We start from the raw sequence: 22,121 nt of genomic DNA on the forward strand, positions 1-22,121 counted from the left end.
ATTTTAGTGTCAGGGCAGTACTGCTTCCATGTGGATCTGCTTAATTCTGGAAGGTATCTTTTTCAGCTATAGAAGCTCTTAAAAACCAAATACTAAAACAAACTGAAATTAGAACCAGACTTTTGAATCATTCAAAAGGGGTTAAAATAAGGTTTTCAAAAATAGTAAATTTCCAAAAAACGTCCAGCACGTTGCTCTCCTTTATAGAAATTAAGTACATTATATTATAAATTATAGATATAACAGTTTCAATTATCTCATCTTTTCCTTTTATGTGTATGTTTCCTAACATACATAAGATAATTATTATTTTGAAAGAAATTTGCCACTTATTTTTTTTAACATCTTTATTAGGGTATAGTTGCTTTACAATGGTGTGTTAGTTTCTGCTGTATAACAAAGTGAATCATCTATACATACACATATGTCCCCATACCTCCTCCCTCTTCTCCCTCCCTCCCACTCTCCCTATCACACCCCTCTAGGTGGTCACAGGGCACCAAGCTGATCTCCCTCTACTATGCGCCCATCTCTGGAGCTTGCTTAGGTGGTGCTCTGCCTTCTGTGGGCACACTGGGAAGGAATCCCCTCTCCGCCGAGACAAAGGTCTTTTGCCTCTCTGGCAGTTCCAATTTTTCCCAGACTCCCAGCTAGCTGTGGCGCAGTAGGCCCCTTCAGGCTGTGTTCTCGCAGCCAACCCCAGTCCTCTCCCTGGGATCCACCGAAACCCAACCCTCAGCTCCCAGCCCCACCCATCCCCACCCGTCCCGGCGGCTGAGCAGACAAGCCTCTCGGGCTGGTGAATGCTGGTCGGCACTGATCCTCTGTGCGGGAATCTCTCCGCTTTGCCCTCCGCACCCCTGTTGCTGCGCTCTCCTCCGTGGCTCCGAAGCCTCCCCCAGCCACCCACCACCCCCCCGCCACCCCCGTCCCCACCAGCGAAGGGGCTTCCTAGTGTATGGAAACCTTTCCTCCTTCACAGCTCCCTCCCACTGGTGCAGGTCCAATCCCTATCCTTTTGTCTCTGTTTTTTCTTTTTTCTTTTGCTCTACCCAGGTACGTGGGGAGTTTCTTGCCTTTTGGGAGGTCTGAGGTCTTCAGCGTTCAGTAGTTGTTCCACATGTAGATGTATTTTTGATGTATTTATGAGGAGGAGGGTGATCTCCACATCTCAGTCCTCCACCATTTTGAACATCTCTCCACTTATTATTATTATATTTTTTTTTTGCGGTACGCGGGCCTCTCACTGTTGTGGCCTCTCCCTTTGCGGAGCACAGGCTCCGGACGCGCAGGCTCAGCGGCCATGGCTCACGGGCCCAGCCGCTCCACGGCATGTGGGATATTCCTGGACCGGGGCACGAACCCGTGTGCCCTGCATCGGCAGGCGGACTCTCAACCACTGCGCCACCAGGGAAGCCCTCTCTCCGCTTATTTTTAAGCACATAAATAAACATATATTTGGGGCAGGGGCTTGCAGGGATTAGAGATCACCCTTAAAGGGCAGGAGGCCTAAGACTGCCTGGACATAGGAGGAAAGATGACCACAAAGATGCAAAGAAGAAATGTATTAACAAGGTCAAACAGCACAGATAATGCAACACACACACATGGACTGGCCAAGGAAGGAATTGGAACTGCAGTAATAGAAAATGTGTTCTAGAATAATCCAACCCTGAGATGATGCTGAAAGGAGAGAATCTCAGCAGCAAATAGCAACCAACGTAAAAACCGGCAAGGTCACCACGGACTCAGGGCAACAAACACATTGGTTCATTCCTTCATCAAGGATTTATTGGCCATTTATTTTGTGCTAGGGACTGTGATAGGTACCGGAGTAAACCATGAACTTGGCAGAAAATCTTCCTTTGAGGAGGTGACAGGCAAGTGGAGGAAATAAGCATGTTAACTTATGACTAAATGCAATGTGAGTAACTGAATTTCAATGATCTCTGAAAGGAAAAACAAAAAACAAAAAAAGAACTGGGACCAGAAACCAATAAGCTTCTGCACCATGTCACTCACGCCTAGACATAAGACACAGTTATCAATCTCTTCCTTAGTAGAATTCTGTAATTAGTGTACTGTTCTTACTGATCTCCGTTAGATGAACTAAAGTTAATGGTTTACTTTCTGGTTAAACTAAGCACAGTTCTATAGAATAGGCAGCAATTATAGACATACATATATTTCCAATTCCCCAATACTAAGGATTGTTCTGTTCAGATCTAGTTGCTATTTCTCTTCTGCCTAGACTGTCCCCTCACCTAAGACCATCATCATTCTTCTTTCATGTTGGCTCTCTTCCTGAGTTTGAGGCCTTGTTCTCAGCTTCTGCTTGTGTCACCATCACCTGCACCGTCAGGGCTTTTTCACCTTTCCTATACCCTCTGCGCAATGACCACTGCCCATTAATGGTCACTAGGGGAAGGTCCTCTTTCCAGGCGAGGGACCCTGCAGCCCTTGGGCTTTCCTGAATCTCAGCACCTGGGTCTTCTAGCCAGTTGATTCTGTGTTCTGTTTGCACTTGAGGAGCTGGGGAGGGGCTTTTCAATGCTCTCCTTTGCCAGAAGAACAACACAGATTAAGTTCTAATGTGTTCAAGTTCTAAAGTTTCCAGACCTGCAGCCTTAACCTTACGGTTGAAGTAACCCTAAAGATTTCTCACCAGTACAGTAATATGGTTACACAGCTTGTAGAAATTCTGTCTGCCTCCCATTTCTCACTGTATATACTATATTGTGAATGTTTGATTTTAGCCCAATTGACATTTTTAAGTGTTTTTACTTTTGTGCATAAAACACCAAATCATATGGTATTATGAACAGGGATGCGTGTTTCAAATGAAACACATCTGAATGTATTCAACTAACTCATTCAAAAAAAATTCTCATTGTCATACTAGATAGTCAGAATCTGAATCAGCACTTCTCCGTTCAGACTGGCCACACATCCAGAGTTCAAAGGCCACATGTAGCGCTTATGCTGGCCAGTTCTAGAAAACCGATTTGTTCATGTGGGTGAGAGTATCAGATGAGGAGAGACACAGTTCATTAAATAAATTGTTTCCTTCACAAACTAGAAAATATGTTTCTAGAGTCGAAAACAATGTCGAAGAAGTAAAGTCTTTCCTCCAAACTAACAAGTATTAATTTCTAAGCTAAATAATTTTATGTCAATGTAAATTACAATTAGCAATCTAATAAATTCTAGTACCTTAGATTTTTTTTAAAATTCTCTAACACCCGCCATTTGTCTGTGTGTCTACCGAGAGTGGGAAGTATAAAGATTATCCCTGTTCTTTGGCACTCACAGTCTGGTGAAGGGGTAGACATGACCATTAATATTTGACATGTAGGACAATGTGATAAGGAGGACAATGACCAGGGCCGCTTAAACAAGTGAAGGAACACAGGAAGACTTCACAGAAGAGGTGACATTGGAGCTGAGTCTTGAAGGATAAGCAGGAGTCTTCCAAATGAACAAAAGAGGAAAGAGCACTGCAGCCAGAGGAAAAGCACACTTACAAGGCACAAAGGGCAGAAGAAGTTGGCAGTGTTTAGGGAGCTATGTGAACGTTTGCGTAAGTTGTACAGAAGAAGAATACGGGGAGAGGAGAGGCTAGAAAGAGACAAGTAGGGGTGCTTCATGATCAGGTTCATGTTTGATAAGGTCACTTTGACTGTAGTTTGAGAAATAAAATGAAGAGGACCAGACTGAAGGCAAGGAAGCCACAGCTGAGGCTCTTGCCCAGTTCAGCTTAGAGATGCTGAGAGTCTGGACAAAAGACACGACAGGAGGAGAGAAGGGAACAGATATAAGAGGGTTTTGGAAGCAGAATCAACAGGACCTGGTCAGAGGTAGGATGTGGGGTGTGAGTGAGAGAGCAGGACCCAGGAAGCCCCCTGGGTCTCTGGTTATAACCAAATCTTCCCCCCACAAAATTCCCGTTCCCTGGCTGTGATGGCATCTGCCAGTCTTCAGCCCAAATTTCATTTCCAAAGCAGATACCACCCATAAACAGAAATAATTTCTAACTTACAGGATATCAGATCTTAAACTCGTAAGTGACTGACACACAGAACAGCAGAGATGGAAACAAATCGGCTGAAATTAAAATATTTAAATCATAAAAGGTTTCAGTCCTTTAACCATCAAAAGCTACTAACTGTCAGACATAAAATTTCAGGTTGAGTAAGTGAAGCCATGATGAAAGGGTATAACATTCTTGGAGAACTTTGTACACAAAGCAAACACCAATAAATCATTTAATAATTTCTGAATCTCCATATGTGTGCCAGACTGACCCAGGCCCATGACAGGACTTAATGAAAGTGTCCACTTCAGATGAGTTTATTTTCCCCTCACACTCTGAGTTGGAGCATAGTGCCTCATAAATATTTAACTTAAACTATAAAACAGAAAGATCAACCTGGGACATTAATACCAGAAAGTTAAGCTGAAAGTCATATGGTGATAGCCTCCATTTTAATTAATGTTCTATTACACACACTGCTATTGATTTTTTAAAATGGTTTCATGTTCGGTATCTAACAATTACACTGAAAACACTACAGCCCATGTTCACATTATTGTGCAATTTCCACTAATTTCTGACAAGGGAAAATACACGTCTGGCTTTCCTCTGGCACAAAACCTTGATTATTTGGCTGTGGTCATCAGGATTTAAGATGCTGAGGAGTCTTCGTAAAGCACTTCATCTACCTTCATGTCATTTTCATCCACGGGGACCTGAAGGCAAATCTGCTCTTTGAAAGCCAAGGCCAGGGTGTAGGGCCTCACATCCTGGGACTGCAGACAGCGCTTCAGGTAGGCATCGTAGTAGCCCTTGCCCCGCCCCAAACGGTTGCCGTGTTTGTCAAACCCAAGACCCGGCATGAAGATGAGATCAAGTCCCCCTGCGGAAATGAGGAATAAATTTACGAAGGTTAATGGTGTCTGGAAAAGACTGATCACTTCCAGATCTGGTTTTTGTTTTTTAATGACATCTATTTTTCTTCTCTGATTTTTAAAGAAATACATGATCACTCTAGAAAAATCCTAAAAGTAAAGAATTGGACAAAGAAAGACGTAAAAATTACTCAGCAACTAGTAAGTCCATCATCCATCTCCTAGCCGTTCTTTCATGTATACCTGTACAAAAATGCCAGATTCCCAGGCCCTGTCCACACCTAGTTAAAGAGAATCTCCAGGGATAGGGCCTAAGAATTCCTTTTTCTCTAATTTTCTTTCTTTAAGCACACAGCTGACCCTACATACTGTCCCAGGACACTGACAACTGAAGGAGTGGGAGAGGGTCAGAAAGAAGCCAGAAAAGATGGAGCTATTCTCAAAGTCGATGAGCAGAAGGAGGGTTAGCTGTTACGAAGACCAAGCTTACCCTCTTCATTTCCCCTCTTACTGGAGAGGGAAGGCCGGGTTGTCCTGCTTCCCTGGATTCACATGAGAGCAACCTTCGACACACTCAGGAACATTCCAAAGGTACAAGATGGGGTCCCATAATTGGTCCTCTGGCTGGAACTCTCCCAGGGAACACAGGGACCAGAACTGGCCATGGCATCATCAGGGCAGAGCAGGCTGCTGGGGCTCAAGGTAGAAGGCAGGGTCTTGAAAGTTATAAAAAGCTGACCACAGTGAAAGGTGTGATGAATGCTCTAAAGGTCACGAGGATGTCCATGGATTTTGTGAGGTCCAGGGAATGGTCCTCCAGCCCCTGGCAGGGAGCATGACGCACCAGCACTACTCAAGAGCCACATCGCTTACGCAATGCAGCAGTCTGCCTATAGCCTTCCTGTACTGAGCCTTGGCCTTTTGAGGGCTGTCCTGGGGGCTTCTGGGTGACCTACAGCTTAGCAAGGGCTAACCACTCACACAATATTGCTGACAAGGACATACCAGGGTTGGAAGCCATGAATTCTCTGGAACAGGGTGTTCAGAGTAGAGGTACTCAGACTGCCAGCTAGGCTGGCCCCCCACTGTCAGCAGCTGTTATGACTCCCTGCAGAACTGTGAGGTGAACTCAGCTTCTCTCCGGCTCCTAGCACACACCTGTAATCCCTTGCCTGCAAAAATCTGGCAGAGCACGCCTCAGATTACAGTCCTGACCTTCTCATGGAAACATGCTCGCCTATTCCAATCCCAACTTGCTAAGAGGCCCTGGTCACTGACTTTCATCTTTCCTCCCTGTCCCTGCCCTGCTCTTCTCTCTCGGGAATAACGGTGGCTTGTGCACTTGACTTTGCTTCCTCCAAGTCCTCCTGCTGTTGCCAGAGCACTCTTGGGCTTAAAGTTCAGCTCCGTCATTTTACCCAGAACACACACGCACACATCTTTTCCTAGGTTTCTTGCCTCTTTACAGTGTGGCAAAGGTGCTTTGTAAAGTCCTCTGGGGGATACACAGATACATCCCTGCCCCTCAGGAGACGGAGTTCAGTTAACATAAAAAATGCACACATGTAACATCCATTCCAACGTAAGGCAGCAGTGCCTGCCAATTGCCCAAAAAGCAATAGGGACAAGAAGTCCTAGAGACTTCAGCAGAGGGAGAGCGACATGGCTGGGTAGTCAGGGAAGGATCCATGGGCAACTTTGACTTGACCTAAGTTTTTAAGAATGTGCCAGAGTTGGATCTGAGTGTATTTCAGAAACCATGGGAAGGATGGCAGGAGCAGAGTGATGAGGAGGGAGTAGGTCAGAAGGACCAGGCTGAGGAGTCGCAGAGGCATGTGGAGTCCGTCAGGCAGGGCACGAAGATATGGGAGTTAAAGGCAAAGAGACCCCTACCACCCAAAAACAAATAACCCAATTAAAAAGATGGATGAAAGACTGGAATAGACATTTCTGCAAAGAAGACCAAAAACGGACCAAAAGGTATATGAAAAGATGCTCAACATCATTAAATCATCAGAGAAATGCAAGTTAACACCTCCACGAGACATCACCTCACACCTGTTAAGACAGCCATATTTTTAAAAAACAGAAAATAATAAATGTTAGCGAGGATGTGGAGAAATTGGAACATTTGTGCATTGTTGCTGGGAATATAAAAAGATGCAGCTGCCGTAGAAAACAGTATGGAGATTCCTCAAAAAATTAAAAATAGATCTACCATATGATCCAGCAATCCCACCTCTGAGTATTTACTCAAAACAACTGAAGTCAGGGTATTGAAGAGATCCTTGTACTCCCATGTTCACTACAGCATTATTCACAATAGCCAAGAAGTGTTAATAACCTAAATGTCCATCAACAGATAACTGGATAAACAAAATGTGGTACATACAATGCAATATTATTCAACCATGAAAAAAAAGGAATGTGTCATATGCTACAACGTAGAAGTACCTTGAGGACATTAGGTGAAGCAAACTAAGCCAGTTGCAGAAGGACAAATACTGCATGATTCCACTTACAGAAGGTATCGAAAGGAGCCAAACTCATAGAAGCAGAAAGTAAAATGGTGGTTGCCAGGGGCTGGGGGAAGAAGTAAATGAAGAGTTAAATCTACTGTACAACATTAACAAGCCTGTACCATATATTTTAAAATCTGTTAAGAGGGTGGATCTCATGTTATGTGTTATTTACCATAATTTTTTTTTAAGGCAAAGGTAACAAAAGGACAGCCAGGAAAATTTCCGTCAGAGTCAACACACGAGAAAAAGAAGGTAGAATTTCAGAGCATTCACCCGTGGGCAGTTGGCAGACGAGATTGAAGGAAGGAAACAGAAAGCTAAGAAAACAATGTTCTCAAATCCCTCGTGTTAGAATTAATGCTGCCCCCTCTATTCCTGCTCCTCTCTGTACTCCAATTATAGCTCTCCCAGAAGTCTACCTTGTACTACAGCTGTCTGTATATGTCTCTGGCTGCCCTACCAGATCGAAAATTTCCTTGAGGGCCATAATTTTTTCCAAGTCATCCTCCATGCTTGAATTTTAATAGAATTCTAGGCCAACCTGAAAGATGAGTATATATATATATATTTTTAAATGATTTTCTTTTATGTGGACCATTTTTAAAGTCTTTATTGAATTTGTTACAATACTGCTTCCGTTTTATGGTTTTTTGGCCATGAAGCATGTGGGATCTTAGCTCCCCAACCAGGGAGTAAGGTAAGGACAAGACAATATCATTAGACTCAGCAACAAGGGAATCAGCAGGGCAAGGATACTTTAAGTGGCGAGATGGGGACAGACGCTGAGCTGCAGAATCTTCACTGACCAAAAAAAAATGAGGAAAGAGGATTCTACAAAGGCCTTTATTTATTCTTGAGACTGAAAGTCTGTGCTGGGCACTGAGGATTCAGTTCACCTTCACAAAACATCCTTTTTAACTCTGGCCAAGGAGGCAGCAGCTGGGCCACAGACACCTCTTAGGATGCTCTGAATTCAGACTCCCCATCCTGGGTTTTGCAGACGAATATAATCAGCTCAGCCAGTGGACTATCTTTGCCCTAATACTAAAGGGAAGGCTGAAAACAGTCAGTGTGAGAGCCCAGCAGTTAAACAGAGCTTTCTAACCCTACTTTCAACATGTCTTGTGCAGAGCCTTCTATTTCTTTCTCCTTTCTCTTTTTTCTAAGTCGGGTGTCATGGCCATGTCTCCCACAAAGTCCTCCTCAGGAACTTCATGACTCAGGGCCTCCTTCTCCAGGCAACTCTCTGCACTATTGCCAGAGTCCTCAGCTCCACTTGTGATTCTGAAGGTGCCATTTCTCCCGGAAGTCCAACTACTCACCCCACCTCCAGGCATTGCCAGTCCCAATCGATCCTAAAACGCGGCCTTCGTCATGACTCCCCATGCCCCAGAACTTTTAGTCGCTAACGATCTCTTAAAGATAACATCAAACTGGGTATGCGGAGCCCACTACGCTCTCACCCCAGTCACCTCTCCAACAGTACCTCCCGTTCAGTTACACTTGGGAGATCCTAGTTAAATGGATGGACTCGCTGTCCCACAAGCCCACCCCACAGCTTCCCGCTTTTGCTCTTGTGACGCTATTTTCCATGCCTGTAAGGTCCTTCTAATCTTTTTATTAATTTGTCTAATCATAACGGTCCTAACAAACCTCAGTGAAACTTCCTTCTAGTCCTCCCTACCCATGCAGTTCAGTGTGACCAGCTCTTATCCTACACTGCAAGGTGCTCATGGTCCATTAAGTAGGAGGAATCCTTTCCCCTACCTCTAGGAGCAGAGTTGTTGTGTTTCCCCAGAGAGATGCTGAGCTCAGTTCTATTTACTATGAAGGGAAGAATGAAAGTAAAAGATAGAATGAGATGTCTCGTGACCGTATTTATCTTAGTTCCCTGACTATATTCAAGAAGTTACCAATCCCAGGGCTTCCCTGGTGGCGCAGTGGTTAAGAATCTGCCTGCCAGTGCAGGGGACACGGGTTCAAGCCCTAGTCTGGGAAGATCCCACATGCCGTGGAGCAACTAAGCCCGTGCACCACAACTACTGAGCCTGCGCTCTAGAGCCCGAGAGCCACAACTACTGAGCCCACATGCTGCAACTACTGAAGCCCGTGCGCCTAGAGCTCATGCTCCACAACAAGAGAAGCCACCGCAATGAGAAGCCCGTGCACCACAAAAAAGAGTAGCCCCCACTCACCGCAACTAGAGAAAGCCCACATGTAGTAACAAAGACCCAGTGCACCAAAAAATAAATAAAATAAGTAAATTTATTTAAAAAATAATAATAAGTTACCAATCCCACTACTGGGCATATACCCTGAGAAAAGAGTCATGTACCACAATGTTCATTGCAGCACTATTTACAATAGCCAGGACGTGGAAGCAACCTAAATGTCCATCGACAGATGAATGGATAAGGAAGATGTGGCACATATATACAATGGAATATTACTCAACCATAAAAAGAAATGAAACTGAGTTATCTGTAGTGAGGTAGATGGACCTGAAGTCTGTCATACAGAATGAAGTAAGTCAGAAAGAGAAAAACAAATACCATACTAACACATGCTAACACATGTATATGGAATCTAAAAAAATGGTACTGATGAACCTAGTGGCAGGGCAAGAGTAAAGATGCAGACGTAGAGGACGGACTTGAGGACACAGGAGGGGAAGGGGAAGCTGGGACAAAGTGAGAGAGTAGCGTTGACATATATACACTATCAAATGTAAAACAGATTGCTAGTGGGAAGCTGCTGCAGAAGCACAGGGAGATCAGCTTGATGCTCTGGGACGACCTAGAAGGGTGGGATAAGGAGGGCGGGAGGGAGGTGCAAGAGGGAGGGGATATGGGGATATATGTATACATATAGCTGATTCACTTTGTTGTACAGCAGAAACTGACACAACACTGTAAAGCAATTATACTCCAATAAAGATGTTTAAAAAAAAAAGAACAAATAGATTATATGAAAGCAGGGCAGGAGCAATAATCTATAAAAGTATTAATTGAGCTTAATGCAAAAATGCAAGAAGAGAGCACTTCAATAAAATATCCTTGCATAAAAAAAAAAAAAAAGAAGTTACCTGTTCAGACCAGCCTACGCAGCATCTAACTCTCATCCAAAATCCAGCTTCTGGAAGAGGAGAAGAAAGCAGGGAAGCTAACACTTGTTAAGTGTCTACAATTTGTCAGGCACTATTCTATGCCCCAGGGATAGAAGGATGAATTAAATCAGCTGCTCAGTACCTCTACCTGGTGAGGCAGGAGGGCAAGGATTACTACTCTCCCCTGAAACTTCACAGGCGAAGAAACATACACAGTGCCCAGAGAGGTCACATTGCTCCTTAAAGGCATTCAGCTTATAAGAAATGAAGCTGAGGGCCGGCTGCCCAGGTGGATCACCATTTGACAGCACACAGTGCTCCTACTGCCAAAAGGTACACGTGGCCTTAGGCAAAGGCACAGAGGAAGCATGACCAGGGCAAGCGCCTTAGAGACAGTGGAGCAGAGGGGTGGCGTGTGCAGACTTGGAGACAGGCAACCTGGGTCTGCATCCCAGCACTACCACTCATTAGCTATGAAACATCAGTCAAAATTGCCTTCACCTAAAATGGATAAGCATAGTACGCTGTAAAGAGTCTCTAAGCTATTAATACCAAATGTCAACTTAATCAATTGCTGCATGCACACTCCTTAGGCCATGTAGAGACACGGGCGCTTCCATTAAACAGGCTGCTCAAACATGAAGAAGCTGAAACCCTAAAATAAAATGCAGAATCAATAATTCTTAATAGCTCTTATGGTAGAACTCTCAAAAATCAATACCATATGCTTTGAACTCATTAATGCCTGCCTCGGAAAGAACAGATTGAAGCACGACCCCCTTGAATCACTTGATAAATGGAAAATTTATAAATGGAATATTTCCTGCCATATCAATAAACAAAGGATGTCACCAGTCACCGATGATTGCAGCCCTCCAGCGTGAGCTGGTGAGCCCTGAGAAAACTCAGGGCTGAAAAGAATACCCGCCATCTAGCAGCCATCAGACTGCAGCCACTCCCTGCAGTGAGCCCTGAGGAAACTCAGGATGTGAAAATACAGGATACAGCCCCCAGATAGCTGAGGTGCACATCAAAGGAATGATTTCAGTGAGCCCAGACTCTTGCATCTTCCCATACATAGAAAAGCGTTATTTCCTTAACTTGAGATATCTGGTTTTCTTTGTTTAACAATAATCTTTTGACATTCCCGACTATCTGCCTTTTGTTGAAAAATTCCTATATATCCTGGCTCCTCCCTCGCCCCCTCGGAGCAGTTTCTAAGAGCTATCTGAGATGCTGTCTCCTGGGCTGCAGTCCTCATTTTGCCCCAGATACAACTTAACTCGCAACTCTCACATTGTGCATTTTGTTTTAAGTCAACACACTCTTCATAGTAAAACAGTAGAGGGCATACAAGCTAGTAAACAAAACCATTTATGTGCTCATAGTCATAAAATATACTCAAGTTCTGATTATATATAAAAATTGGGTTTTCAAAAAATGTATTTCCCTGCAAATCCATAATGCTCTTAAAGAGTATTCAATGAAACCACCTAACGCGGACAGCTATTTTTAAAAATCTCATTGTAAATGCACCTCCACTCTTTCTGCTATGTTTGGTCACAATGTATTCTGCCCACTTGGAAACCTCCATATAGAATCAAACACACTATAGTAAAAACCATCTATTAAAGACATCATTATCATATGATTGATATTTCTGTGTTGTTATTATAAGATCCTTTCTTTTAGCACAGGTCCTAACATTCATGTCAAAATACAGGGACTGTATTTGTCACAAGGGCACTGGGACAAGCACCCAACACCATGTGAGGCATCCGTTCCCCTAGGATCCCCAGGTATGACATGTCACTCCACTAATCAGCTAATGAGGTATTCAGAACGTAAGACAATCTCTGTGTGTCTTATATTTAAAATCTAAGTGTTTCCAAGTTCAAGCTTGTAAACCCTGCAAACACTGACTATGTGTTTAAATGAAGGAAGTAGGAGATGATAGGAATTTAGATTCTTCTAGGTAAAGCTGAGAGCAAAGAAATAAGAAACATGAATGGTATTTGGTGACTTAGCTGTTGAGTATCTTACCAATGACATTCTCCTCCTCCTAACCCAGAGAGCCCTGAAAAATATTGAGGACAACAGAACAGAATTTGAGCTAAGATGGATTATAAAGACTGATCACCCTTTTACCTATAATAAATATTGGTAAACCCCTATAAGAATATCTCAGGAAGGATCCGAAAAAAAACCAGCAACAGTGGTTGGCTCTAGAAAGGAATCAGGGAACAGGACGACTTACTTGGGTGGGAAGGACACTTTACACTTTCACTCTATCCTTTGGACAGTTTGTATTTTTTACCATGTGCCTATATAACCAAATTCTGCTAAAACCTTTTAAAACATGAGCCTTCTAGTGTTTCAAGGACAAGAGCCTTGGAGGCTATATAGCACAGCAACTGAGTGTGCCGGCTTCTAGAGAGACTGCCTGGGTTTGAATCCCCTAACTACCACTTACTAGCTAAGAAACATTAATCAAGTTACTTACTCTCTCTTAATTCTCAGTTTCTTCTCCTTAAGATGGAAATAATACGACTACCTACTTTGATAGAGTGACTAAATATATAAATAAAGGCAGGTATGTAAAAGCTCTAGTAAATGTTCAATAAGTGTTAGCTGTTATTATACTTAGGGTATGAATAATACCTGTTCTCTTTCTGTGAACTCTGAAAGTTAGTTCTTGTTGAATAATCAAAACAGTCCCAGCACTAATACTCCAACAGAGTTATGGTACGTAGATTTCCAATTAGCCCAAACCACCTGTAATGGTGGGTAGACTCTCTATTGCCAACTGTGTGCAGGCCAGAGATATCCACAAGTGAGTGCCCGAGCCCTGAGCAGAGCAGGGGGCCACGAGGACTCTCTGAAACACGAAGTCTCTGAAATAGATGTCATGGAAAGGATCCCGCCTGTTACAAATGGCCTTTCCCTTTACAAACAACCTTTGAAAAGAAGCTGTTGGGACTTCCCTGGTGGTGCAGTGGTTAGGAATCTGCCTGCTAATGCAGGGGACATGGGTTCGAGCCCTGATCCAGGAAGATCCCACATGCTGCGGAGCAACTAAGCCTGTGTGCCACAACTATCGATCCTGCGCTCTAGAGCCCACCTGCCACAACTACTGAGCCTGCATGCTGCAACTACTGAAGCCCGTGCACCTAGAGCCCATGCTCCGCAACAAGAGAAGCCACCTCAATGAGAAGCCCATGCACTGCAATGAAAAGTAGCCCCCGCTCGCTGCAACTAGTGAAAGCCCACACGCAGCAACGAAGACCCAATGCAGCCAAAAATAAATAAATAAATTTATTTTTTTTTAAAAAGTTATTTCCTTAAGTGCTTTTTATTCTATCATAAGGCTAGCAAGATATATAGGAAATAACTAAAATTATGTCAGTAGGAAATGATAATTTGATTCACATTATTTTCTAAATCATCACCATCACCACAAACAACTACAACTGTCTCCTATATGAGAGAGCAAGTTAGACGCTAAAGACCCAAAAAGTGAAAGTGAAGGTCCCAATACTTTACTATAGGGGCTGGAAAACTATGACCTATGGGCCAAATCTGGCCTGCTGCCTACTTTTGTAAATAAAGTTTCAATGGAACACAGCCATGCTCTGCTTTCACACTAAAAAAGCAGAGCTGAATGGTTGCAACAGACATTGTTTGGCACATAGAGCGCCAAATATTTACTATCTGGCCCTTTACAGAAAAAGTTTGCAAAGGCCTTCTTTGGAGCATCTACCATAAGTTAAAAAAGAAAAGAAAACAAAACAAAACTATATTTCAGCTTATCCTATCTTTGCAGACATCGACCAAATAAATCTTACTGGAAAAAAAGAATTAAACTGTCTTTATTGCAGATATGCAAAAATGCTTTGCAGAAAATAGATCAACAGCAGCAGTAGCTTTATCCAAATGGCATTTTCTAAATGTTTACTTTGGCTCTGAGGTTTGGGATACTTTCACTGTTGTTCATAATCAGATGGACCTTAAAAAGTTCAAAAAAACTGAGAAGAAATTATAGAACTTCCTATGATTTTTCACTAACATCAGGCAACCCCCGGTTGTCTGATTTTTCTCATCTGTAAAATGGATAGACGGAAACCTTCAATTTCCCAGATCTCTTTAGATTCAAAGCTTAGTGATTCTGAGAATTTGAAGGACAATTCCCTGTATATCTGTGTGACACAATCAATAAATAAATTAAGCCAGTCACAAAAAAGCAAATGCTAAATGATTCCACTTATATGAGGTAACTAAAATAGTCAAATTCATAGAAACAGAAAGTAGAACGGGAGTTACCAGGGGCAGGTGGGAGGGGGAAAGGGGGATTGTTTAATGGACACAGTTTCAGTTTTGCAAGATGAAAAGGTTCTGGAGATCTGTTTTACAACAATGTGAATATACTTAACACTACTGAACTTATACACTTAAAGATGGTTAAGAGGAAAACAAAGGAAAGACCAGCGGCTTCAGAAAGCCAGGCTGAGTCTTCAGGAAAATCAGAACTCCACTGGCAGGTGGGGAAATCACAGAGAACAAGTAGGCAGTATCTTCAAGATTACAGGGGAGAAAGCAAATAGATCTTTTCTGCCACTTAAAAAAACTCTACTAGTTAAGCGGTTTCATTCCTTATAAAATTTATTACAAAACTGCCCGCTCTTCCTACACACTACCAGCAATATGTCAGAAGGGACTCCTGAGAGGACCCTTGTCAGCCAGATCTCTGGGCTGCAAACGAGACCCAGGACTCTGGACACCACAGTTCTAGCCCTCCCTAGCCAATAGAAAATTGGATTTCCTTCGAAGCTTTTAAAAATCTTTAGAAAGGGTAAAACAAATATGTTCCTTTGTAGTCAAGAAACTGTTCTGTATTTTGATTGTTGTAGTGGTTACACAAATCTATACATGTGACAAAACTGCATAGAAATATGCACACACAAACATATAAATGAGTAGATGTTGAAACCTGAATAAGGTTGGTAGATGGTACAAAGTCAATGTCCCATTTTCGACCTTGTACTACACTTGTGTAAGAGGTTATTATCGAGGGAAAATGGGTGAAGGCTACTTAGGACCTCTCTGTACTATTTTTTTCAACTTATTATTTCAAAACAATAAATCTTTAGAAAAGCATCACATACTGTGACTTCCACCCCAGAAAGTCTAAAACCATGATACAACCACTATGGAGAACAGTATGGAGGTTCCTTAAAAAACTAAAAGTAGAACTACCATATGATCCAGCAATCCCACTCCTGGGCATGTATCCAGAGAAAACCATAATCCGAAGAGATAAATGCACCCAATGTTCATTGCAGCACTATTTACACTAGCCAAGACATGGAAGCAACCTAAGTGTCCATTGACAGATGAATGCATAAAGAAGATGTGGTACTTAGATACAATGGAATATTACTCAGCCATGAAAAAATGAAATAATGCCATCTGCAGCAACATGGATAGACCTAGAGATTATCATACTAAATGAAGTAAGTCAGAGAGAGAAAGACAAATATCATATGATTATCTCTCATATGTGATATCTAATTTTTTTAATGTTACAAATGAATTTATTTACAAAACAGAAACAGACTTACAGATATCAAAAACACACTTATGGTTACCACAGGGGAAACGTTGGAGGGGGAGGGATAAATCAGAAGCTTGGAATGAACACACACACTACTATATCTGACAGATAATCAACAAAGACCTACTGTATGGCACATGAAACTCTACTCAATATTCTGTGATGTCCTATATGAGAAAAGAATCTAAAAAAGAATGAATATATGTATACGTATAACTGAATCACTTTGCTATACACCTCTAACACAACATTGTAAATCAACTATACTCCAATAAAATTAAAAAAAAAAAGTCTAAAGCCAAATCTACCCTCAATCTTACCTTCGTTTCATTGACCTTAAACTCTAAACATAATCACCTTTTCACCAGGTGTCCTGATAGATTCACTTTCTAGCCTTCACAGGCTTGTCCCACGTTTCGAGTCTCCGTACTTTATGTAAGTCCCACCCCATCTTTAAGACTCAGCCCATGGGTACTTCCTTCACCTTCACACCAATCCACATGGGCTCTCACTCCTCCAAAATCCAGTGAGCGCTGATGTCAGAGGGGTAGGTGCTTAGCATATGTACCCTGGAAGCTTCCACCTCTGCGATGAAGATTAAATGGCCCATATTTTTTCTATAAGCAGATGTTGACAGGGAAGAGTCAGCTGATTAAAGGAAGGCTATTTCTCTGAAACTGTCACTTTGCCCACTTCATAACTTTGTCTAAAGCTGCCCTTAAGTGTTACCCTCGTTTCTTTACCCTGAATTCTCATAAGACAGAATAAAAAAACATTTTTCTATTACTTGCTGTATTTACTGGAAAAGATTATAGATTCTTGGATAATATTTTCTGACACAGGGGGTACTGAATGATTTATATCATTTCTCTTAAACATAACCAAATAGTCTGTGCAGAGAGTGGGCAGGGAGTTATTCCATTGGCCGTATACAAGTTCTGATGTTGTATCTACAGTATGAAGAACAGGACATTCTATCAAAGGTCACTTTCACATCCAATAATTCTACATTCAGGTAACAAAAGCCAACTGTTTTCTGTTCATTTCACCCAATTATTATTATAATCTAAGAATCTAACATCTTGTTCATACAAATTTTTTACTATTTACTTACCCAAACAAATGGAAGAGCATCTGCTTCCCTTTCTCCCAAATACAGCTTCTATACTGGACTCTACACATTTTCTTCTCTGTGGTTTTGGTGACTATCTTTTACCAGTCTTTCAGAGAGAGGGTGTTTCAGAAACAGGAACACCTGAGTTTCGACCTCACTCTGTATGACTGTGTGACCTTGGACAGGTCATTTCCCATCTACTACACCTGTTCTTTCTTCTGCAAAATCAAAGGACAGACTTAAATGATCTCCAAAATCTCTTCCAGTTCAAATAATCCCCAGTATGCTAATTAAATGACTAAAGAATATATAAATGTGGGAGACTGGAGACAAAACCTCCACCTCAGACTAATAAATTTATAAAACACTGACATCTGCTGGAAATTGGTGAAACTACTCAGCCCATCCAAAACACAGCAGCCTTTAAAAACCTAGTCTTAGATACCTCACTTTGAAAACATGTTATCAAAGATGCAAGTTTCTTATGAAATTAAGTTTTCTAAAATTTCATTTTATAGAACTTAAAATTTTGAAGGAAATAACTTTAAAATTACTTCAGAGACTTCTGGGACCAGAAGTCTGGTTCAAATAGAACCATTTGGAAATTTGAGCCTATGTTCCTAAGCCTTCCTATACGACAAAAATAACCAACTTGAAAATATAATGGAGGAGGAGCTTCAAGATGGCGGAAGAGTAAGACGTGGAGATCACCTTCCTCCCCACAAATACATGAGAAATACATCTACATGTGGAACAACCCCTGCAGAACACCTATTGAGTGCAGGCAGAAGAACTCAGACCTCCCAAAAGGTCTTTTTAAAAAGTTTCATCATGGGGGGGGCCCTGAATCAAGATGGCGGAGTAGAAGGACGCGTTCTCACTCCCTCTTGCAAGAACACCAGAATCATAACTAGCTGCAGGACAATCATCAACAGGAAGACACTGGAACTCACAAAAAAAGATACCCCACATCCAAAGACAAAAGAGAAGCCACAGTGAGACGGTAGGAGGGGCGCAATCACAGTAAAATCAAATCCCATAACTGCTGGGTGGGTGACTCACAGACTGGAGAACACTTATACCACAAAAGTTCACCTGCTGGAGTGAAAGTTCTGAGCCCCACGTCAGGCTTCCCAACCTGGAGGTCCGGCAATGGGAGGAAGAATTCCTAGAGAAACAGACTTTGAAGGCTAGTGGGATTTGATTGCAGGACTTCGACAGGACTGGGGGAAACAGAGACTCCACTCTTCAAGGGCACACACAAAGTAGTGTGTGCACACTGGGACCCAGAGGAAGGAGCAGTGACCCCATAAGAGACTGAACCAGACCCACCTGCTAGTGTTGGAGGATCTCCTGCAGAGGCGGGGGGTGGCTGTGGCTCACCGTGGGGACAAGGACACTGGAAACAGAAGTTCTGGGAAGTACTCCTTGGCGTGAGCCCTCCCAGAGTCTGCCATTAGCCCCACCAAAGAGCCCAGGTAGGCTCCAGTGTTGGATTGCCTCAGGCCAAACAACCAACAGGGAGGGACCCAGCCCCACCCATCAGCAGTGAAGCGGATTAAAGTTTTACTGAGCACTGACCACCAGAGCATCAGTCAGCTCTACCAACCACCAGTCCCTCCCATCAGGGAACTTGCACAAGCCTCTTAGATAGCCTCATCCACCAGAAGGCAGAGAGCAGAAGCAAGAAGAACTACAATCCTGCAGCCTGTGGAACAAAAACCACATTCACAGAAAGATAGACAAGATGAAAAGGCAGAGGGCTATGTACCAGATGAAGGAACAAGATAAAACCCCAGAAAAACAACTAAATGAAGTAGAGATAGGCAACCTTCCAGAAAAAGAATTCAGAAAATTCATAGTGAAGATGATCTAGGACCTCGGAAAAAGAATGGAGGCAAAGATCGAGAAGATGCAAGAAATGTTTAACAAAGACCTAGAAGAATTAAAGAACAAACAAAGAGAGATGAACAATAAAATAACTGAAATGAAAACTACACGAGAAGGAATCAATAACAGAATAACTCAGGCAGGAGAACGGATAAGTGACCCAGAAGACAGAATGGCGGAATTCATTGCTGTGGAACAGAATAAAGAAAAAAGAATGAAAAGAAATGAAGATAGCCTAAGAGACCTCTGGGACAACATTAAATGCAACAACATTCACATTATAGGGGTCCCAGAAGGAGAAGAGAGAGAGAAAGAACCAGAGAAAATATTTGAAGAGATTATAGTAGAAAACTTTCCTAACATGGGAAAGGAAATAGCCACACAAGTCCAGAAAGTGCAGAGAGTCCCATATAGGATAAACCCAAGGAGAAACACACTGAGACACATAGTAATCAAATCGGCAAAAATTCAAGACAAAGAAAAATTATTGAAAGCAGCAAGGGAAAAAGGACAAATAATATACAAGGGAACTCCCATAAGGTTAACAGCTGATTTCTCAGCAGAAACTCTACAAGCCAGAAGGGAGGGGCATGATATACTTAAAGTGATGAAAGAGAAGAACCTACAACCAAGATTACTCTATCTGGCAAGGATCTCATTCAGATTCGATGGACAAATCAAAAGATTTACAGACAAGCAAAAGCTAAGAGAATTCAGCACCACCAAACCAGCTTTACAACAAATGCTAAAGGAACTCCTCTGAGTGGGAAACACAAGAGAAGAAAAGGACCTACAAAAACAAACCCAAAACAATTAAGAAAATGGTCATAGGAACATACATATCGATAATTACCTTAAACGTGAATGGATTAAATGCTCCAACCAAAAGACACAGGCTTGCTGAATGGATACAAAAACAAGACCCATATATATGCTGTCTACAAGAGACCCACTTCAGACCTAGGGACACATACAGACTGAAAGTGAGGGGATGGAAAAAGATATTCCATGCAAATGGAAATCAAAAGAAAGCTGGAATAGCAATACTCATATCAGGTAAAATGGACATTAAAATAAAGAATGTTACAAGAGGCAAGGAAGGACACTACATAATGATCAAGGGATCAATCCAAGAAGAAGATATAACAATTATAAATATATATGCACCCAACATAGGAGCACCTCAATACATAAGGCAACTGCTAACAGCTATAAAAGAGGAAATCAACAGTAACACAATAATAGTGGGGACTTTAACACCGCACTTACACCAATGGACAGATCATCCAAAATGAAAATAAATAAGGAAACAGAAGCTTTAAATGACACAATAGGCCAGATAGATTTAATTGATATTTATAGGACATTCCATCCAAAAATAGCAGATTACACTTTCTTCTCAAGTGCGTATGGAACATTCTCCAGGCTAGATCATATCTTGGGTGACAAGTCAAGCCTCAGTACCTTTAAGAAAATTGAAATCATATCAAGCATCTTTTCTGACCACAACGCTATGAAATTAGAAATCAACTACACGGAAAAAAACGTAAAAAACACAAACACATGGAGGATAAACAATACGTTACTAAATAACCAAGAGATCACTGAAGAAATCAAAGAGGAAATCAAAAAATACCTAGAGACAAATGACAATGAAAACGCGAAGATCCAAAACCTATGGGATGCAGCAAAAGCAGTTCTAAGAGTGAAGTTTATAGCTATACAAGCCTACCTCAAGAAACAAGAAAAATCTCAAATAAACAATCTAACCTTACACCTAAAGGAACTAGAGAAAAAAGAACAAACAAAACCCAAAGTTAGTAGAAGGAAAGAAATCATAAAGATCAGAGCAGAAATAAATGAAATAGAAACAAAGAAAACAATAGCAAAGATCAATAAAACTAAAAGCTGGTTCTTTGAGAAGATAAACAAAATTGATAAACCATTAGCCAGACTCATCAAGAAAAAGAGGGAGAGGACTCAAATCAATAAAATTAGAAATGAAAAAGGAGAAGTTACAACAGACACTGCAGAAATACAAAGCATCCCAAGAGACTACTACAAGCAACTCTATGCCAATAAAATGGACAAATTCTTAGAAAGGTATAACCTTCCAAGACTGAACCAGGAAGAAATAGAAAATATGAATAGACCAGTCACAAGTAATGAAATTGAAACTGTGATTAAAAATCTTCCAACAAACAAAAGTCCAGGACCAGATGGCTTCACAGGTGAATTCTATCAAACATTTAGAGAAGAGCTAAAACCCATCCTTCTCAAACTGTTCCAGAAAGTTGCAGAGGAAGGAACACTCCCAAACTCATCCTACGAGGCCACCATCACTCTGATACCAAAACCAGACAAAGATACTACAAAAGAAGAAAATTACAGACCAATATCACTGATGAATATAGATGCAAAAATCCTCAACAAAACACTAGCAAACAGAATCTAACAACACATTAAAAGGATCATATACCATGATCAAGTGGGATTTATCCCAGGGATGCAAGGATTCTTCAATATACGCAAATCAATCAATGTGATACACCATATTAACAAATTGAAGAATAAAACCCATATGATCATCTCAATAGATGCAGAAAAAGCTTTTGACAAAATTCAACACCGATTTATGATAAAAACTCTCCAGAAAGTGGGCATAGAGGGAAACTACCTCAACATAATAAAGGCCATATATGACAAACCCACAGCAAACATCATTCTCAATGGTGAAAACTGAAAGCATTTCCTCTAAGATCAGGAACAACACAAGGGTGTCCACTCTCACCACTCTTATTCAACATAGTTTTGGAAGTCCTAGCCATGGCAATCAGAGAAGAAAAAGAAATAAAAGGAATACCAATTGGAAAAGAATAAGTAAAACTGTCACTGTTTGCAGATGACATGATGCTATACATAAAGGATCCTAAAGATGCCACCAGAAAACTACTACAGCTAATCAATGAA

The 22,121-nt window shown here is 41.7% G+C and overlaps 1 protein-coding gene across 2 annotated transcripts in view; it reads right to left on the bottom strand.

Moving 5' to 3' along the window:
* Positions 1-949: 949 nt before the first annotated feature.
* The window catches only part of LOC308613605 (5-formyltetrahydrofolate cyclo-ligase), a 55,760-nt gene continuing 34,588 nt past the window's right edge, over positions 950-22,121 (bottom strand). For both annotated transcript variants that reach the window (XM_081227322.1, XM_081227323.1), the window contains exon 3: positions 950-4,916. In XM_081227322.1, coding sequence (XP_081083448.1) covers positions 4,684-4,916 — 233 coding nt within the window. In that variant the 3' untranslated portion in view covers positions 950-4,683. The remainder of the gene's footprint in view (positions 4,917-22,121) is intronic.

This window comes from Mesoplodon bidens (assembly GCF_964165515.1).
Source record: "Mesoplodon bidens genome assembly, chromosome: 3".
NCBI lineage: Eukaryota > Metazoa > Chordata > Mammalia > Artiodactyla > Ziphiidae > Mesoplodon > Mesoplodon bidens.